This window comes from Bufo bufo, chromosome 4 (assembly GCF_905171765.1).
Source record: "Bufo bufo chromosome 4, aBufBuf1.1, whole genome shotgun sequence".
NCBI classification, from domain to species: domain Eukaryota; kingdom Metazoa; phylum Chordata; class Amphibia; order Anura; family Bufonidae; genus Bufo; species Bufo bufo.
In genome coordinates this window covers 586944325-586966511 of record NC_053392.1, presented here as the reverse complement: position 1 = coordinate 586966511, position 22187 = coordinate 586944325, and the positions used below count along the sequence as shown (strand labels likewise).

At 40.4% G+C, this 22187-nt stretch overlaps 1 protein-coding gene across 1 annotated transcript in view; it reads left to right on the top strand.

Moving 5' to 3' along the window:
* USH2A (usherin) overlaps window positions 1–22187 on the top strand; it is a 1179609-nt gene that overhangs the window by 756798 nt on the left and 400624 nt on the right. The window contains exons 40-41 of the mRNA XM_040430191.1: window positions 14595–14745; window positions 14825–14967. Coding sequence (XP_040286125.1) covers window positions 14595–14745; window positions 14825–14967 — 294 coding nt within the window. The remainder of the gene's footprint in view (window positions 1–14594; window positions 14746–14824; window positions 14968–22187) is intronic.

The window sequence follows — 22187 nt, the reverse complement described above, 5'->3', positions numbered from 1 at the left end:
CATGGATTGCAGGATAAAACTTACCAGGAAATATTAAAGGACCTTAACATGTATAGCTTGGAAGAAAGACGAGACAGAGGGGAGATGAGAGAAACTTTTAAATACATAAAGGGAATCAACAAGGTAAAAGAGGAGAGAATATTTAAAAGAAGAAAAACTGCTACAAGAGGACATAGTTTTAAATAAGAGGGGCAAAGGTTTAAAAGTAATATCAGGAAGTATTACTTTACTGAGAGAGTAGTGGATGCATGGAATATCCTTCCTGCAGAAGTGGTAGCTGCAAATACAGTGAAGGAGTTTAAGCATGCATGGGATAGGCATAAGACCATCCTTCATATAAGATAGGGCCAGGGGCTATCCATAGTATTCAGTATATTGGGCAGACTAGATGGGCCAAATGGTTCTTATCTGCCGACACATTCTATGTTTCTATGTTTCTATGAATTTTTGATAACTTTGCGCTTCTCTAATTATCATAATTTGAGGGCCCGCTCTGTTAAAAATTTTGATAACCTCTAACATGCCCACAACAAAAATATGTTTAAAGGAGTTATCCCATGAACGTTTTTATCCTGAGAGGTTGTTAATTGCTGTTTTCAATGGGGACTTAACTGAACGAACTTGAACAGAATGCCTCAGAATGCACTCCATTCTGTTTCATTACGTTCCCAGGCTACACACAAAAACGCTGCAAGAAGTGTTTTTGTGTACGGCATGGGAAACTGAGCAAGATGGATCCAGCATGAAACACAATGTAAGTTAATGGTGCCGACTCAGTTTTTTCGGACATGAAAAAAAAACTGATCCAGCGCCCATTGACTTACAATGGTTTTGGTGCCGAATCCATCTTGTTCATTTTGGAGATAAATAATACAACCGGATCCGTTCTGAACGGATGCAGACGGTTGTATTATTGACCGGATCCTTTTTTTCTGATCCCCTGACGGATATAGCAAAAGTATAGATGTGAAATGAGAGGGAATTATTACTGTAGGACACAGGAGGCAGGAGGAAATGGCTGATAGGTGGAGAAAGAGGCATTTTTATGTAATAAGATATGCTGACATTTTCTTATATTCACTTCTACCATTGATGTATTCAAAGTTTGTTGAAAGAACAGTGCTCAGTTACCTGCCCTTCACCTCTCAGCAGAAATGGGCCTTCTTAATGTCTTGATCCCAGAGCTTCTGCTATCTCTGCTACCTTGGTATACAGTGGAGAAAATAAGTATTTGATACACTGGCGATTTTGAAATTATCCCACCTACAAAGAATGGAGAGGTCTGTTGCCTTCTCACCAAGCTGCTTGCCTATTGTCCTGTAGCCCATCCCAGCCTTGTGCAGGTCTACAAGTTTGTCCCTGGTGTCCTTAGACAGTTCTTTGGTCTTGGCCATGGTGGAGAGGTTGGAGTGTGACCGATTAAGTGTTTGGACAGGTGTCTTTTATACAGGTAACGAGTTCAAACAGGTGAAATTAATACAAATTAATACAGGTAATGAGTGCAGAGTAGGAGGGTATTCTTAAAGAAAAGCTAACAGGTCTGTGAGAGCCAGAATTCTTGCTGGCTGGTGGGTGATCAAATACTTATTTCATGCAAAAAAATGCAAATTTATTATTTACAAATCAATGTGATTTTCTGGATTTTTTTTTAGATTCTGTCTCTCACAGTTGAAGTGTACCTACGATAAAAATTACAGACCTGTCCATTTTTTGTAGGAGAGAAAACTTTCAAAATCGCCAGTGCATCAAATACTTATTTTTCCCTCTGTATATGTTCATGGAGTCCATTGATTTTGTAGTGCTCTATTTCTGGAGCAATAACAGGTGCATTCTGGAGCAATAACAGGTGCATTATAATTTTAATTTCTACACTTGGGCAGCATTTTTTGTGCAATTATGTGCTGTTTAATTGCTTAATATATCTTTATAGTGTTCAAATATTAGTTTATCGTATGTAGAGCTCCACCTCCCCCATATAGGTATTGAATTACGACATAACATTACTGCCTGCAACCACCACTAGAGGGAGCTTAGGAGCTAACTGTATACTGTCTATGCATTGAACAGAATGATAAGACAGTATGCAGTTAGCTTCCAGGCTCCCTCTAGTGGAGGCTGCAGGTAACCATTGTGTTAGGTTTTAAATGTATGTCAATGCAGGGGATTTAAACCTCTCTATAAGATAAACTGCACCCCCAGAGCTATAAAGATTTATTAAGAAATAAATTTGACAAGCTTTTGGACCTAAAAAACATGATTATAAAAGGTGCAATGTCACTTTAATTAAAAGAGGGAATCGATCTGCATGGATTTTGAATGTTCTTCCAATGTTTTTGTGGATTTTTCTCTGAGTATGTCAGAGGGTTTGAAATGCTCTCACCCCAATGTATACTTTTGCGGTTACACAGTTGCAACATATCATTGCTGTGGGTTACCAGTCACCCTCTTACAGTGGAAATACCATCCGTTTTGAATTGTTGGACTGTTTGTTTTCTGGAAAATGGCCAGTAATGTGTTCATTATGTGATCTATGAGTACTCATGTATATGTAAAGCACTTTCATATGTCATGTGTGATACACCTTGTAATCTCCTGATGCCCCTGTGAGATGCCAGCATGATACAAAGTAACATATGCAGCACAGTGGATTAAATGTCCTTAATATCTCTTGTGACCCATATGACTTCAGAGTGGATATGGATGGGCACTGCAGGGGCATTTGTGGGTAAAACTGATTCATGTGAAATGGCATTTGCCTGTGAGTAAAAGATTAGTGGCCATGTACGCTGCAACACTGGGTCATGGGTCAGCGGAGTCATGAGCACCATAGGACTTATGACTAGGATGTCCCCATACTGTGTAGCATGATCCTAAAATTGATAGAGCTGCTAAAGAGGCTCTTGTGGTCAGAGCATGCAGAACGTGGATGCAGTTGGTCAGACCTACCATACATAGTTGCTGGTCTAGAGATCAAAAAACCTGTATAGTGGGTAAGAAGGAACACTCCCAAATTTGCGCACCATTCTAAGAACTAAGGTAGCAGTCCATGCAGCAAAAGGTAGCATTGACCAGAGGCAGCCAACCATAGCACATCCTAGTTCTCACACTCTTAAGGCCTCTGAGAAGCCAGAGTTGAGCCACCAGGGCCTGCAAATTTACTGGTGTAAATAAAGACTGAAATCCTCTGGAATAGATTTCAGAGTACATCAAGAAGTACCTCGACACTCAGAATGTAATAAAGATACACAATTTATTTTATTCCATCCAAAGTGTTACATTAACATGGCCAACATTTTGGTCCCACCAGGACCTTGTTCACAGCCAGTATGTCTATGGAAGCATGGAAAGTGGATGGCTCCATAGACATATTGGCCGTGAACAAGGTCCTGGTAGAACTGAAACGTTGGCCATGTCAATGTAACACTTTGGATAGAATAAAATAAATTGTGTATCTTTATTTTATTCTGACTGCCGTGGTGCTTCTTGATATACTCTGGGAAAACTCACCCTACCACTGAGCTCCAGTACATCATTATTTTGGAGTGTCAACCATGTTCTTCTTCTAGATTTCAGAGTAGGCGCAGGGATTAACAGAGGATGCGCCAAATTTCATCATAAATTAGGCGCGTCCTTCGGGGGTTTCAAAGGCCGACCTAAAACGACGGTCTTTGATAAATGATGATCCAGATCCGTTGCCCCACATGAGATAAGGAAAGACCACTCTTCAAAAATTCCACCTGCCAACCTTTAGTTGGGAAATAACGGATACCACTTCCAAAATGATTTTTGGAAAGGGCTGAGCTTTCTCCCTTACTTCCATTCCAGTTTTCTCCAATCCTTCAAAAGCATACCGATGGATAAATTATCCTCTTGGCCCTAGTGTGTGTCTGGGATAGAGGAATTTGATTATTATCCCCATTGGGTTCGGGGACTAACAGGTGATGAGCATCTCTCTACAGGGCTGCAGAATGTGGTGGAGTTATATAATTTATTATTATTATTTTAATGATTCTAAATAGAGATGAGCGAAGTTCTTAAAACTTCGATTCAACTGCATTGACGAATTTGACAAAAAAATTTGCTTCATGACAAATTACTTTGTCACAAAGCGCATTTCTTTGTAAGTAGCCCCGCCAATGATTGCACCGCCCCCTGTCATTGAACCTCTCAAATGCCCCGTTCGTGGCTGATCACAGCATCTGAGATGAATATTAATGCCTTTCAGAGGTTGATCAGTTTAAAAAAATATTAATTGTACTTACCTTATCCATTTGAGCACGAAGGGGCCGCCGCAGCCACCTTGCTTGAAAATCAAGTACGAAATCTCGCTCGGTGCATGATGTCATCACGCTGGGCGGTAGGGTGACGTCATACATCACCGCGCTCAAGATTTCGCATGGGATCTTCAAGCAAGATTGCCGCTGTGGCCTTTTTTACTCCCAAATGGATGAGATAAGTATGATTTTTTTTTTTATCACCATTTCAGGGAAAATTGATTTGTTACCACGAAGCATGAGGGAATTCCGCTTCGCGGCAAATCAATTTTTCTCTGAAATTCAGATCAAAGTCCACTTCGGATATTTCGATTCGCTTAGTACTAAATTATAAATAAACAGCGCCACTCCTGTATAAGAGGCAGTGTCCAGTATTGCAGCATCAGACCCAATAATTTCAAAAGTTTTTGATGTATTGGATTAGTTTAGACATTATAATATTACTCTACTCTTAAGAAGCTTGGAGAAGGATGCTGTACCCATATTATTAGTCCAGGAAGTATCTATCAGGAACCGGGTGAAGTTATATTTTTATACTTTTATCATAGGTCTTGGTGTGCTGGCATTTGGCATGCACAGAATTCAGCATCCGTTTAATAACTGGTTGACATTGGTGATGTCCCTTAATTTGCTTAAATCTAATTGGCTCTTTTATCAGTCAAACCCGTATGGATCGGCAATTGATCAGGAAGGGTCAGCTATGACTGTGCATGTAGTTAAATAATGGAACCACAAGTTGAAGGCATTGTTGCATAGTAATCAGCAGAACACAGAAGAACAAATGAGGATAGAGTCAGATGGCATGGAAAATAGTGAAGTCTTCCCGTCCGCTCAAGTTCAAAACAAAGGCATTCCACACTATATAAATTTTAAATACACTTCATTTTGCCTCCAGACTTGAAGTTATCTGGTTTTTTTTTTTTTTTTTTTTAAGGTGAACTGATTTTTTTTTTTTTTCTGAAACAGCATCAAAGTAAAAAATTGAAAACTGGAAAGATAGAAAAAAAAGATAAAATACAATGAACAATTAGTACAGAAGTAAAACTATAACCATAGCTATTTATACTCCATGAATATTGTATCAAAAACTAGATATAGGCTTAGACTTATTTATTTATTTTTGTATGCATTTGTTTAGTAATTATTTTTATTATGTTTTACTGTTCTATTATTTTTTTTTTCATAAAGCCAATTTCTGTTTCTTAAAAATTAAAACACATTGAATCAAACTGATATAAAATTGTTGTTGTGCAAGTTTTTTGTTACGATTTGATTAGTGCAAACAAATTCTAAAAGGTAATTATGTAAATGTTTTGTTATATAAAGTCTTGAAAAATCTCCCCATAGTCTTTTATTTTTATTTTTATTTTTCTATCTGTTCTGCTTTTTTAACTGAACACTTCACATAATTAAAGGGGTTGTCCAGGATTAGAAAAAACATGTCTGCCTTCATGCTGTTTATGGAAGAAGGCAGTCATGTTTTTCTAACAAGCCCTTTAAGTATATGCAGTATGCAGTATTATTATTATTATTATTTATTATTAAAGCGCCATTCATTCCATGGCGCTGTACATATGAAGAGCGGTATACATACATAATACAGACAATTGCACTAATCATCAACTTCTTATACAGTAGATGAGGATCCTGTTGTCAAACCATGAAAATTACATTCACACGCAAACTGTGTGTGTGTGTGTATATGTATATATATATACACTGCGTGCAGAATTATTAGGCAAATGAGTATTTTGACCACATCATCCTCTTTATGCATGTTGTCTTACTCCAAGCTGTATAGGCTCGAAAGCCTACTACCAATTAAGCATATTAGGTGATGTGCATCTCTGTAATGAGAAGGGGTGTGGTCTAATGACATCAACACCCTATATTAGGTGTGCATAATTATTAGGCAACTTCCTTTCCTTTGGCAAAATGGGTCAAAAGAAGGACTTGACAGGCTCAGAAAAGTCAAAAATAGTTAGATATCTTGCAGAGGGATGCAGCACTATTAAAATGGCAAAGCTTCTGAAGCGTGATCATCGAACAATTAAGCGTTTCATTCAAAATAGTCAACAGGGTCGCAAGAAGCGTGTGGAAAAACCAAGGCGCAAAATAACTGCCCATGAACTGAGAAAAGTCAAGCGTGCAGCTGTCAAGATGCCACTTGCCACCAGTTTGGCCATATTTCAGAGCTGCAACATCACTGGAGTGCCCAAAAGCACAAGGTGTGCAATACTCAGAGACATGGCCAAGGTAAGAAAGGCTGAAAGGCGACCACCACTGAACAAGACACACAAGCTAAAACATCAAGACTGGGCCAAGAAATATCTCAAGACTGATTTTTCTAAGGTTTTATGGACTGATGAAATGAGAGTGAGTCTTGATGGGCCAGATGGATGGGCCCGTGGCTGGATTGGTAAAGGGCAGAGAGCTCCAGTCCGACTCAGACGCCAGCAAGGTGGAGGTGGAGTACTGGTTTGGGCTGGTATCATCAAAGATGAGCTTGTGGGGCCTTTTCGGGTTGAGGATGGAGTCAAGCTCAACTCCCAGTCCTACTGCCAGTTTCTGGAAGACACCTTCTTCAAGCAGTGGTACAGTCAGAAGTCTGCATCCTTCAAGAAAAACATGATTTTCATGCAGGACAATGCTCCATCACACACGTCCAAGTACTCCACAGCGTGGCTGGCAAGAAAGGGTATAAAAGAAGAAAATCTAATGACATGGCCTCCTTGTTCACCTGATCTGAACCCCATTGAGAACCTGTGGTCCATCATCAAATGTGAGATTTACAAGGAGGGAAAACAGTACACCTCTCTGAACAGTGTCTGGGAGGCTGTGGTTGCTGCTGCACGCAATGTTGATGGTGAACAGATCAAAACACTGACAGAATCCATGGATGGCAGGCTTTTGAGTGTCCTTGCAAAGAAAGGTGGCTATATTGGTCACTGATTTGTTTTTGTTTTGTTTTTGAATGTCAGAAATGTATATTTGTGAATGTTGAGATGTTATATTGGTTTCACTGGTAAAAATAAATAATTGAAATGGGTATATATTTGTTTTTTGTTAAGTTGCCTAATAATTATGCACAGTAATAGTCACCTGCACACACAGATATCCCCCTAAAATAGCTAAAACTAAAAACAAACTAAAAACTACTTCCAAAAATATTCAGCTTTGATATTAATGAGTTTTTTGGGTTCATTGAGAACATGGTTGTTGTTCAATAATAAAATTAATCCTCAAAAATACAACTTGCCTAATAATTCTGCACTCCCTGTATATATATATATATATATATATATATATATATACATATATACAGTCGTGGCCAAAAGTTTTGAGAATGACACAAATATTCGTTTTCACAAAGTTTGCTGCTAAACTGCTTTTAGATCTTTGTTTCAGTTGTTTCTGTGATGTAGTGAAATATAATTACACGCACTTCATACGTTTCAAAGGCTTTTATCGACAATTACATGACATTTATGCAAAGAGTCAGTATTTGCAGTGTTGGCCCTTCTTTTTCAGGACCTCTGCAATTCGACTGGGCATGCTCTCAATCAACTTCTGGGCCAATTCCTGACTGATAGCAACCCATTCTTTCATAATCACTTCTTGGAGTTTGTCAGAATTAGTGGGTTTTTGTTTGTCCACCCGCCTCTTGAGGATTGACCACAAGTTCTCAATGGGATTAAGATCTGGGGAGATTCCAGGCCATGGACCCAAAATGTCAACGTTTTGGTCCCCGAGCCACTTAGTTATCACTTTTGCCTTATGGCACGGTGCTCCATCGTGCTGGAAAATGCATTGTTCTTCACCAAACTGTTGTTGGATTGTTGGAAGAAGTTGCTGTTGGAGGGTGTTTTGGTACCATTCTTTATTCATGGCTGTGTTTTTGGGCAAAATTGTGAGTGAGCCCACTCCCTTGGATGAGATGCAACCCCACACATGAATGGTCTCAGGATGCTTTACTGTTGGCATGACACAGGACTGATGGTAGCGCTCACCTTTTCATCTCTGGACAAACCTTTTTCCAGATGCCCCAAACAATCGGAACGAGGCTTCATCGGAGAATATGACTTTGCCCCAGTCCTCAGCAGTCCATTCACCATACTTTCTGCAGAAGATCAATCTGTCCCTTTTTTTTTTTTTTGGAGAGAAGTTGCTTCTTTGCTGCCCTTCTTGACACCAGGCCATCTTCCAAAAGTCTTCGCCTCACTGTGCGTGCAGATGCGCTCACACCTGCCTGCTGCCATTCCTGAGCAAGCTCTGCACTGGTGGCACTCCGATCCCGCAGCTGAATCCTCTTTAGGAGACGATTCTGGCGCTTGCTGGACTTTCTTGGATGCCCTGAAGCCTTCTTAACAAGAATTGAACCTCTTTCCTTGAAGTTCTTGATGATCCTATAAATTGTTGATTGAGGTGCAATCTTAGTAGCCACAATATCCTTGCCTGTGAAGCCATTTTTATGCAACGCAATGATGGCTGCACGCGTTTCTTTGCAGGTCACCATGGTTAACAATGGAAGAACAATGATTTCAAGCATCACCCTCCTTTTAACATGTCAAGTCTGCCATTTTAACCCAATCAGCCTGACATAATGATCTCCAGCCTTGTGCTCGTCAACATTCTCACCTGAGTTAACAAGACGATTACTGAAATGATCTCAGCAGGTCCTTTAATGACAGCAATGAAATGCAGTGGAAAGGTTTTTTTGGTATTAAGTTAATTTTCATGGCAAAGAAGGACTATGCAATTCATCTGATCACTCTTCATAACATTCTGGAGTATATGCAAATTGCTATTATAAAAACTTAAGCAGCAACTTTTCCAATTTCCAATATATATGTAATTCTCAAAACTTTTGGCCACGACTGTATATATATATACAAATATAAATCTAATTTACTCCGTTTACAATTGAAATTCCAAATTTCCTGATGTCATTATAATTAAATGAAGTTAAATTTATTTTTGTTCTCTCTTCCTCTAAAGTTCTCCATTTTGAACTGAAGCATTGAAGCCTCTAGCATAATCCAACTAACCCAAACACATGTACAAAGTCTCCAGAGACGCATTTAGGAAAAAGAAATCTCTTAGACTTGTAAAGTCTTAGTTATCAGAGGGCAAGTCAATGAGAAAAATTTTAGCTGCTTTTTGTCACGCCATGCACTGAGGAAAGCATTTTTTTTGAATTAAGTAATATTTGGGAAAGAGAAAGTTTTACTGGTTTAGATTTGAAGAAATTGCTTTGAAAGATACTTTGTTTTTTTTATATGCACATGCTTTATACTGCTAAGGCCAGTGATTGACTACAACGGTCACATGTGGCACGTTATCGCTGGAGCCAAAATATTATTTTATGGCTTCAACAGCAGAAAGGAGAGGAGCAGCGCTGCTGAATGGGTATACACTAGGTCAAGGATTACATTTTTCCTTCTGTGGGCAGTGGTTGGCTGAGCAGTCTATTTCTTGTGGGTGGGTAGACCAGTGGGGATTGGAAAGCATTGGAAGATTTGGGATTCAGTGAGGGGAGTTTTGTTGACCAAAAACTGCAATTCTGTCATTGTGTATTGTTTTACGGTGTTCACCTTGCAGGATGAATAGCATGATTTGAAGTTCAGATTTTTATGGACATGGTAATGCAAAATATGTTTATTTTTTATTGTATATATTTTTATGCGTTTTTAACTGTTTATTTCATTTTTTTCATCTTTTTAAAATTTGTATTCAACTTTTTTAAGGGACTTACTGTGTGATAACTTGGTTGCTTACAATATTCTGCAATACATCTGTATACATCTCTATGTCTGTATTGCAGTGTATTATGCCTGTCATCATTGGCCTATTATGCCCTGCCTTCTGCAAACCTTCATAGGCTTCCATACTTGGAAAGCATGGAGGTCATTGTTAGGGTACAGAGTGCCTTGACAGCCACTCAACACCCTGGGTTCCTGGGGGCAATCCGCTCTCTCCCTCTGTCTCACTGCTTAGATGCCACAATTCTAAGGGGTTGAAAGGCTGGGAGAAGCCTAAAGCACTGCTTTCCAGAAGGCTTCTGTGGTGCTCAGGGAATTTGACAAATCTTATGGGAGTCCCGGAGATCTTCTAACCTTTTTGGGAGCCTCCCAGGTATTTCGGGAGAGTTGGCAACCATGATGTCATTTAGAGTAAGAGGGCTCATGCTCCTTCTAATCGCCTACTGCTCCAGAGTTGACAACCATGATGTGATTTAGAGTAAGAGGGCTCATACTCCTTCTAAGCCCCTACTGCTCCATTGCCACCACCCCACCTGTAGAAGGAAAAGTTTTGCAAGCCTCCTCTCTCAAGAGGAACTCCATTACTAAGAAAATTACAAATATATCTAATGCCCTTTTCTCACAGGAACTCATAGCGCATTAATAGTTGTGTGGTTGGGCAACTCTCTTGAACGTCAGAAGCTGCTATGGAGGCACACGAAGACACACACTAGGGTCAATTTGCCTATTTTTGGAAACAAACAGGGGGATAACATACAAACTCAATGCAGATGTTGTCCCTGTTCATATTTGAACCAAGGACCCCAGCGAGGCAAGGCACCAGTGCTAATCACTGAGCCATCGTGCTGCCCAGCAAGCAGTTGCATGGAAAGTTGGCCCAAGGGTCTTGGAAAGGAGGAGGGGGGGGGCAACAGGCCTTTCTGTCCTTGGTTTGAAAACCTGACACAGTTATAAGGTCCCAATGTAGGTAGTTCCTGTTGGGCCCCTACCTTGGTTGTAGTGGGTTTTTTTAAATGTCCTGCTATTTAACTTTTTTGTTTTGTCATCTGCATCTCAACCCTATAAGACACCATGCACACTCCTTAATATAACACACAAGAATATCTAGAGTATGAACTTATCTTTAGCAGCTAATAAAAAAAAAGCAGCAATGCATGAGCTATTAATACGGGCCCTTAGCTATTTCCAAATTCAAATGTAAAGTCAACATATCTGTCTGGAAAGCAGATCAAAACGAAACATAGTACAATGAAAGTTTTAAAAAAATATATATATCACTGCACAACGCAGACTGATAAATTTCAGGAAAAATAAGTTGCTCTCCAGCATATCTCTTGCCATTTTCAATTCCTAGTCATGTAATGACACAGCTGAATCACTACAGATGGAAATCTAGTGAAAAATGCTCAGCGGCTCTATAGCAACAATATCTAGCCAGGACCTGAATTATTTGTTGGCACAACTCAATTTCAACACTGATTCCTATATTAAACTCTGCAAGAAGATATTCGGCAATGACCCAGTTTATCAAGAGCACGCATTGTGGTGCCATTTATTTCATGTGTATTCATAGTCTTGCCTGGTATCTGCATCTCTCAAGTATGCCCGTTAGGGCTACTCCTCGTAGGCTTTCATTTCTCATCAACGCTCTTCATTGTACATTGATCGAGGGGAATCATGTCGGTATCCGCTCTGGCAGATGCAAAAACATCTTGACGGTTACTCAGAGGAATTGTGTGTGGATAATATTTCATGCGCACTGGAGATACAAAATAAATAATCGGGAAATACACAGAGTTCAAACACAGTCTATGTCAGGAGCTCATTTTCTTCCTTCTCTGGGGAAAGTACCTTGAGAACCATCTTTGCTGGTAAAGTAATGCCCATTTGTAGTCTGGGAGAGCTGAACTAACTAAAAAAAATTCTACAAGTAATTGTAACTTTCTTTTAGAGCATAAATCATTTACAAATGTTCTGTTTTTTTGGTACAAACTGGCCAAAGCATGGGTTTCAAAATTTTGAGATCTATTCTAAATCTTTCAAATTTTGATTTTTAATTTTTTTTGCAAATTTTGATTTGCTTTTTTTTTCATATAGGAATTTATCAGTGCCAATAAGCAATGAACTGCATCCATGTACTTGAGTTATTCTCAACAATTATTTTTCATCAAATTGGGAATACATTTCTATACAATTTTTAAGAAAATATAGCAATATAACAGATGGAATGTATCAGCTATATTTTTATCGCTAATTAAAAGGACTAGTTAGCTTTCTTGATATGTCTGTTTTAGTAAATGTTTGTCGTAGTAAAGTGCATATAAAGTACTGCGACACAGCGCAGGACGAGAAGCAGCAGCCATTAAATAAACACATATGCCATACATAGTAGGACAGCACAATATACAGTACAGGCTAACCTACACTATACATCACACCATGTGCTACACTAACATTCCTAATCACTCAAGGTAAACACAATCCAACAACAAAGCAATATAGACAAGTGATGGGGTTGGAAAGAGGGGAATTCCCATGACCGAAGCTTTATTGAAGGACAGACACAAAAAAGGGAAGAGGGGGCAGAAGAGCGGGGGTTAGTCCTCTTCTCCATTGATGTCCGGGCTGTCCAAGATGGAATAGTTTTTGAGAAGGCTGTGGATAAGTCTATGGCAGTCCAGGATGGACATGCTCTTCTTCTTCAAAATGATTGTGGATTGCCTTGAGCTTCCACAAGTCGAGCTTCAAACCCTCCATATGGTGCTCACTCACAAAGTGTATGATGTCTCTGTAGTACCATGGAGCATGGCAGTTATAAGGGATGGAGCTGTCCTACTTGTCCCTGTCTAGAAATCACCAAAGGGGTAGGAAGAAAAATTGAGACACGGTCTAGCATTGACTTCCTGCAGTTGACCTTGGCCCCTGAAGCTTGTCCGAACTCCATGCAGGTCTGAACAAGTGCATTCACTAAACTCTGGTTAGCGCAGAAGATGGTCACAACGTCTATGTAAAGCGAGCACTTGACCTCAAAGGGTCCTGGTATTGATGTGGTGATCTTTCTGATCTCTGCATTCTGCTGGATCGTCTCAGCGAAGAGCTCTATAACACAAGAAAAAAGAAGTGAAAGAGGGCAACCCTGTCTGACTCCGGAGAGCACCAGAAAGGGGTCAGTCTTCCAGTCATCCACCAACGCTGTGCTGTAAAAGTCAAGGTACATCAGGTTAACATACAAACAGCTTAGCTTGTGCAAAGCCTTGCCCATGTATTCATGGGAGACTCGGTCAAAGGCCTTTTCTTGATTGATGCTGACCAGGGTGGTGTGTACACGGCGATCTTTAATGTATTGTACCATGTCTTTTATGACAGCAAGACTGTTGGCAATCCTGTGGCCATGAATGCCCTATGTCTGATCCGGATGGACAATGCTTCCAATGACACCCTTTAGCCTGTTGGCCAGTACCTTAGTGAGGATCTTGTAATCTATGTCCAGACAATCCCCATCCTTTCTCCTTGATTGAATGCTTCCGGTCCTGTCTCAAAGTTCAGTCAAATCAGTGTGGCCGGATTGTTCTAATAAAGAACAAGTTACATTTCCGACCCTTCTCTAGATTCTCCACCTTGGAAAAGAAGATGATTCACTTGGATTCTAAGTGTCTTTTCAGGTTCTTTTTGGTATCCTTCTTTAGCTTCTCTCCGACATCTCAGCCTCATAGATGAATGCCTTCAGCTTTATTAGAGGTCTGATTTATCACTGCTTCCTGTAATGATAATTAGATGACTGCTGACTCCTCCCTTAGTGTACAAAGCACATGTTAAAAAGTGACAGTAAGTGTCAGTCTATGGTGTGTGCTGTGTGCAACCGTAATACAGTAGTTTAGATTTTTTTTTTATATATAAATGGTGACTTAGTTACAATTTTCAAAAATATCTCTTACAGTGGATAATTTTTGAACCTCTAAATAGTTTCTACAGCATTGATCTCATTATAGACCCTTTAATACTTATATCTGCTATGAGATCTAAAAGATGTGATATTTTCATGTACATGTCCCCACTAAGAACAATAATAACCACACACTTACCTGTTCAGGCCCTCATGAGGCTCCTGTCTATATAGCCATCGCACAGATGTTATCTGTAATTATACATTTCTTGGTCTCATGAATTGAGAACATAAGGACAGAAAAAAGGAACAGATTTTCTCCAGGCGCATAATATACATCATATATTTACTGTTTGCTTAGTTTGCATTGAAAAGCTACCTTTTAAAGGTAATGTACCATAAAAGTAAGGTTTATCTGCATGAAGAATAAAATTGTTGCTACAGGTAAGAATCTAGGTTTTAGTGTTACGTTAACCCTGTTAGCCCGGTGGTAATGCTGAAATAAGATTTGGTGCGGAGGTAGTTCATCAGTGAAACATTAAATTAAATGGTCCATGTTAACATCGCTGTTGATCCTGAGGAAAAGTTTTTTCCAGTATATGGAGCATTTCAATTTTATCCAACATATGCTCTCCACAGTTTTCTCTGCTCTAATTCATCCATGTTTTCCGACAGCTCCAGATGGTGTACTGCCTCCGAGGCTTTCATCTGCCAACCCGACCAGTCTTCAGGTTGTCTGGTCTTCACCAGTTCGAAATAATGCTCCTGGCTTACCCAACTATCGACTCCAGATGAGATCGACGAATCCCACCAAAAAAATCACAGAGTAAGCAAAACTGTACTTTATTTTTTTCTCCTTTGTAGGGTTTTGATCAATAATAATTTTTTTTCATTTAACTACCTAGAGAGTTTTTGGGGCCCAGTGGTTCCTTCACTTATACAATTAAGAATCTCCAACCATACACTACATATGAAGTGAGGATCATCGCCTCTAATGCACATGGAGATACCTACAGCAAATGGGCTAACATGTCTACGGAACAAGACAGTAAGTGAAAACTCAAGGTCAAGTGTTCGATAATAGAAAATGTCTAGTTTGCATTTCTTGATGGACAAGTGGGGAAAGGACACTGGCAGTAAATTTTTTAATTTTAGCAATAATTTTTTTTAAATATTAGTATTAGTAGACAAACATTACAAATGTTTATATAGGGGAAGGCGGCATGACCTTCTTCTAATAATCTTTTTATACACTGGTCTGTAACTAGGACATTTACGTCTAGAGAAAAGAAGGTTTCACTACCAACATAGACAGGGATTCTTTACTGTAAGAGCAGAGAAACTATGAAGCTCTCTGCCAGTGGTTATAATGGCTGATTCATTGCATCAATTCAAGAAGGGTCTGGATGTATTTCTTAAAATTAATTACAGTGTATATTGCAGGTTATTGGTACTAGATTTCAGAAGAAGGGATCTATTCTGATTACCAGATATGGAGTCTGGAAGGAATTTTTCTCCTTTAAAATGGAACATTTGGAATATTGACCCAATGAAAACCTTTCTGGCTTTCATTGGGTCAATATGGTAGGATTATAGGTTGGAGCTGATGGGCCTAATTTTTTTTCTTCATTCTTGCCAACTATGTAACTATATAATTCTCTATTCCATACGCCACGACCAAGGACTACGTCGAACACAAAATTCTCAGCACTGCACAGCTGTAGGAGTTTTTTTTTCCATTATTATTTTGTTCTCTTTATGCCCTTTTGCTGCAGTGTAACAAGTAGAAGCAATATGGCTAATCAGATGTGGAATGGGAAGGCGCAATTGAAAGCTCCTATCATGTGCCATTTATAATACTAGTTTCAATGTGGCATTGAGTCTTTTTGGGTCCCCCAGGCACTAGGGCCTAGGTGCCTAGGTGCAACTGCATAGCTATGACCATAGAAAGGGGGCTCACAGCAGTAATGCTGTCTTCTCACCTTCTTTAGCTTCTGGAAAAGAGATCCAAAATATTTAAAAGGGAGGGTTGTCCAACTTGTATACACAATGTCACTTACTACATGAAGGACCTCCTAAGTAGTGCTGTGGTCACACAAAATTAGGAGCAACTGCTATCTCTGCATCAACTATAGCTAGACAACTGTCTGAGGCCAATCTCAAAAGGTAACTTTGTGGTCAGTCAGTTAAAGCTGCCAAAATGTTTTAGTCATTAGAGAAGTCAAAAAGTTGAATGTTTAACTGTTAACTGCAGCTCATTTGTCAGCTTTACTTTGTAGACTAAAACAGTGTATGTAGAGTTGTATCACTATAAGAAGGTGGAGGATAATAAAAGTAATCTTATATTATATTGCTCCACCATATTCCGCAGCACTTTACAATTAAGAGATGGATTTAATTACAGCCTTGCTGTGTAGACTGAGAGAGGACGGGCAGAGCTATCTAATTATAAGCAATGTGCAAAATGATCTCCCTATAAGAGGCCTAGGGATTTAATAACAGCTATGTTGTACTGCCAAAAGCCAAAATAAGGCAGGATGGTCACACTGTACATGTACACACCAATCCAATTACACAGGTCCTATATCACTCCCTGCAGATTCTCCAGTGCTGAATGATTCAGAGAGGATTTAATTACAGCTTTGCTGTGCAGACTGAGAGAGGACCGGCAGAGCTATCTCGTTATTAGAGAGACAGAATGTACAGAATTATCTCGTTATAAAAGGGCAGGGAATTTAATAACTTTGTTGTACAGGCCAAGAAAAGTCATGTGCACACATGATTCTATGCGGCTTCCCTATAACTCCCTGTGGATTCTGCAGCGCTTCACAATTGAGCGTATTTACCGGTAATTACTGCTTTGCTGTGTAGACTGAGACAGAATGGGCAGAGCTATCTCATTATAAGAGAGACAGAATGTGCAGAATTATCTCATTATAAAGGGGCTGGGGATTTAATAACAGCTTTGTTGTTGATAAGGCAAAATGGTCACACTGTACAAGTACACACAGGGGCGGATTGGCTATAGACCATACAGGGAAATTTCCTGGTGGGCCGAAGCTCAGGGGGCCGCCTGGGCCCTCCTCATGCCTGGCCAGTGGAAGTTTTTAGTTATGTATTTTGTGGTGCTGGCAGTATTTTGTGATGGACTGTGGTATTTGGCTCTGTTGGGGTGGTATAATGTGCCACAATATAGTATTGCTATCCCTGCCTTCCATCAATTTGGACACCACTACAAAACAGGGCCACTTTTAGTATTTTTTTCCAGGGCCACTTTAAGTTCCCAGTCCGTCCCTGTGTACACACAGATACTATTATATACAGCTCCTCTATCATTCTCTGGTTTTTGGGGGAGGGACTTTACTCATATATTCCTGGAGATGGTATTAGTGTATTGACAATTCTCTGACCATAAACCCCCATTCATTGCACCTCACATATACACACACACACACACACACACACACATATATACACACACATCTACACATACACACACACCCTGCTGCACTGACCATACAGACAGCCCCCAGTGAATCTTTTTTTAAATGAAAAATAAAAAAAATAACCAGTTGCAACATTTTATAAAACAAACAAATACATTATGCAACATACTGCATATACAGTATATACTTAAAGGGCTTCTGTCACCCCCCAAAAGTCATTTTTAATTTTTGGGCTAATTAAAATCCTTATAGTGCGATTATTCAATATATAGTGCTCTTACATTTTTCTGTGGCTTAGTTTCTTTAAAAACCGCACTTTTATAATATGTTAATTACCTCGCTACCAGTAGCCGCCGCATCCTCCTTTCAAAAAAATGCCACCTCCTCCTGTTGATTGACAGGGCCAGCGAGCGCTCTCCTTCTCCGGCTGGCCCTGTCTGTGTTCCAAATATCGCGCCTGCGCCGTACTGGTCTTCAGTCGGGAGTAAGCTCGCTCGGCCGCTCCTTCCTCAGTGCGCCTGCGCCGATGACGTCACATCTACACCCGGCGCAGGCGCACTGAGGAAGGAGCGGCCGAGCGAGCGTACTCCGACATCTACACCCGGCGCAGGCGCACTGAGGAAGGAGCACCGAGCGAGCATCCTCCTCTCAGTGCGCCTGCGCCGACTGAAGACCGGTACAGCGCAGGCGCGATATTTGGAACGCAGACAGGGCCAGCTGGAGGAGGAGAGCGCTCGCTGGCCCTGTCAATCAACAGGAGGAGGGGGCGTTTTTTTGAAAGGAGGATGCGGCAGTTACCAGCAAGCAACCGCCCTACTTGCTGGTAGCGAGGTAATTAACATATTATAAAAGTGCGGTTTTTAAAGAAACTAAGCCACAGAAAAATGTAAGAGAAGTATATATATGGAATAATCACACTATAAGGATTTTAATTAGCCCAAAAATGAAAAATGACTTTTGGGGGGTAACATAGTAACATAGTACATAAGGCCGAAAAAAGACATTTGTCCATCCAGTTCGGCCTGTCATCCTACAAGTTGATCCAGAGGAAGGCAAAAAAACCCTGTGAGGTAGAAGCCAATTTTCCTCACTTTAGGGGAATAAAAAATTCCTTCCCGACTCCAATCAGGCAATCAACTCCCTGGATCAACGACCCCTCTCTAGTAGCTATAGCCTGTAATATTATTACGTTCTAGAAATACATCCAGGCCCCTCTTGAATTCCTTTATTGTACTCTCCATCACCACCTCCTCAGGCAGAGAGTTCCATAGTCTCACTGCTCTTACCGTAAAGAACCCTTTTCTATGTTTGTGTACAAACCTTCTTTCCTCCAAACGCAGAGGATGTCCCCTCGTCACAGTCACAGTCCTGGGGATAAATAGATGATGGGATAGATCTCTGTACTGCCCCCTGATATATTTATACATAGTAATTAGATCTCCCCTCAGTCGTCTTTTTTCTAACGTGAATAACCCTAATTTTGATAATCTTTCAGGGTACTCTAGTTGCCCCATTCCAGTTATTACTTTAGTTGCCCTCCTCTGGACCCTCTCCAGCTCTGCTATGTCTGCCTTGTTTACAGGAGCCCAGAACTGTACACAGTACTCCATGTGTGGTCTGACCAGTGATTTGTAAAGTAGTAGGAATATGTTCTCATCACGGGCATCTATGCCCCTTTTGATGCAACCCATTATCTTATTGGCCTTGGCAGCCGCTGCCTGACACTGTTTTTTGCAGCTTAGTTTGCTGTTTATTAAAATTCCTAGGTCCTTTTCCATGTCAGTGTTACCGAGTGTTTTACCATTTAGTATGTACGGGTGACTTGCATTATTCCTTCCCATGTGCATAACCTTACATTTCTCAGTGTTAAACCTCATCTGCCACTTATCTGCCCAAGCCTCCAATCTATCCAGATCCCTCTGTAGTAGTATATTGTCCTCTTCAGTGTTAATTACTTTACACAGTTTAGTGTCATCTGCGAAAATTGATATTTTACTATGCAAGCCTTCTACAAGATCATTAATAGACAGAAGCCCTTTAATAACACTACAATGAAATACACAAGACATTCCATTTAATTCCCCCCTGCATTGTATCACTAAGCTCCTTTCTGTCTCCTCAGTGAATTAATACTAACCTTGTGCCTATAAACTGATGTTACGGATGGTTTTGGATGATCTGGAACAATGTGGCAATGTGCAATAGACAAATGTCAAATCCATTCTATTTTGGAGGTTTTTACCCATTTTTATCACAAATAAAGTTTAACTTTCAAGCTATCATTCAGAAGATATTTTTATAGGCAATTTCTCCATGCTCTAGGGAAAACACAGCGTTAGAGGATTGGATATGGATTGTAAAACAAGTTTATACAACAAAGAAATGAAGAAAACGGTTATTTGAGCACATTTATAAAAATTCTCGCTTTGCCCTAAGTTTTCACATCTACAGAAATTTAGCAAAATTTATCTAACAGTTGCTAGATTTACATAAGTGGTACATGGATGTATGTAGATGTGAGGCAAGTATGTTATGTTTGTGTAATTCTGCCAAAAACTGCAAAGATGGATTTAGACGGGTCGACTGACGGGTTCCTTTCTGACAGTCGGCTGCTCATTTAGTAAGGGGAGACCCTGCATTTACATGCAGCAATCTCCTTCACAGTATGAGGACGAGGGATCACTATGGCGATCGCTCGTCCTCATACAGAATCATGGCTTCTGGGCAGCAGATCTCGGTTTGGACAACACATTCTGGTGCCTCCACAAGCGACAGGATCACCGGATGAACGAGGAAATTCCTGATAATCTGGACGATTATTAGTTCATCTAAATCCACCTTTACTGAGGAATAGGCAGGGACAAAACTGTAGGGGGGAAGAAGTAGCAGTTGCACCTGTTGGTCCAGAAATGCAATGTAAAAATACCATATAAAAAACTTTAATTTTTTTGTTTGTTTTTAAAGCAAGAACAAAAAAAAACATTGTTTATAGCACAAAAACACCAGCAAATGTGAGACAAATGCTGTAGCCGGAGCATTTTGCAATTAAAATAAATATGGAGTATGGACCTAAAACTCTTACCACACAGCAAGGGTTGGCCCATCTCACACTTTAGTGGCATATTGCTAGGATATGCCACTAATGTTCGATAGGTGCAGGTCCCACCTCTGGGCTCCACACCTATCTCTAGAACGGGGCCCCCAAAGCAGAGGAAAGAATGTGCAGCTTGCTCTGCTTTAAAGAGGACCTTTCACCGATTCTTACCCTATGAACTAACTATACAGACATGTGGATCTAAGTTATGGTAGGCGGAGTCTGCCCTTGTTCTTCTGTAGCGCTGGCCAATCGCATTGCAGAGCTCACAGCCTGGGAGAAAATAACCTCCCAGGCTGTGAGCTCTGCTTTGCGATTGGCCAGCGCTAGAGCAGAACAAGGGCAGACTCCGCCTACCATAACTTAGTGACTGGAATCTCTGCCTACCATAACTTAGTGAGCGGAGATACCGGAGGGCATAGCGGGAGAACGGAGCGGCGCCCGGGGATAATAGTAAGTGCAGTGAGATCCCCGGGCGCCGCTCCACATGTCTGTATAGTTAGTTCATAGGGTAAGAATCGGTGAAAGGTCCTCTTTAACTTCCTGGCGGAGTTCCAAAAAGAGACAAGCAAACGTGTTCAGCTATTTTTGGAACTCCTATAGAAGTTAATGGAGAGCGCACTGTGCAAGCTCGATCACCCCTCCATTAACCTATACACGAGTTCCAAATTGTAGATCACTTTTTAGTCTCAAATATAATTTGCGACTTTTTAAAAAAAGTCACTGAGAAGTCACATCTCCTCTCCATTCCATGCATCCTCTGGGTGTACTCTAACTGAAATAGGTGCAACTACATTGCACTTGTGCCAAATATATTATTACCTTGTGCCAGTTTCATAAATTTGGGTCAAGTAAGCATACTGTAGCAACTCCAATCTAAAAACTAACCTCAAATATACCTACCATGATAAATTGCTGCTATGTGAATTTGTAAATACATCTTTTGGCTGCCCATTCATGATATGGCCAAGCATCAGGATCCACATCCAGATCACTCCTAATTGCTGGGCTACCCCCTGAGCTGTGATATGGAGAGAGTTGCATCAGAAAGGACAGCCCCCCCCCCCCCCCCCCCTTACAAAGAACAGGCCCCTCAGCTACCAACTTGAAATAAATCTAACAGAGCAATTGGAGCAATGATTGGGGAGATCTCTGGATCCACGTGAGGTACAGGGTTGGTTCTAGCTTTGTTATGAAGAAATTGTCATATACTATCTGATTTCTGATTCTCATTGTTTTACATCAATCATGGCATAACCTATTTATATTTATCAAAACAGATGAGATAATGTATAATTCTCCTTATCAATGTATGGACAAGTTAAAGGGGTTGTCCCATGAAAAATATTCCTCAGTTTTCAAACCAGAACCTGGATCTGAATACTTTTGTAATTGCATGTAATTAAAAATTTTGTATAGCTGCTGAGTTATTCAGTAAAACTTATCTTTATAGTGCCACTTGATTTTTTATTTCTTTGTCCGGCTCACTGAGAAGGCCGCACATGCTCAGTTTCATCCTTCAACTGCCTCCTGAGCTGTGATAGGGAGAGCTGAGACACGCCTCCTGAGCTGTGATAGGGAGAGCTGAGACATGCCTCCTGAGCTGTGATAGGGAGAGCTGAGACACGCCCCTTTAGCTGCTGCAGAAAAGACACTCCCCTTGAGCTGTCAGCTTGAGATAAATCTAGCAGAGAAATGAATGTGGAGATCTCTGGATCCATGTGAGGT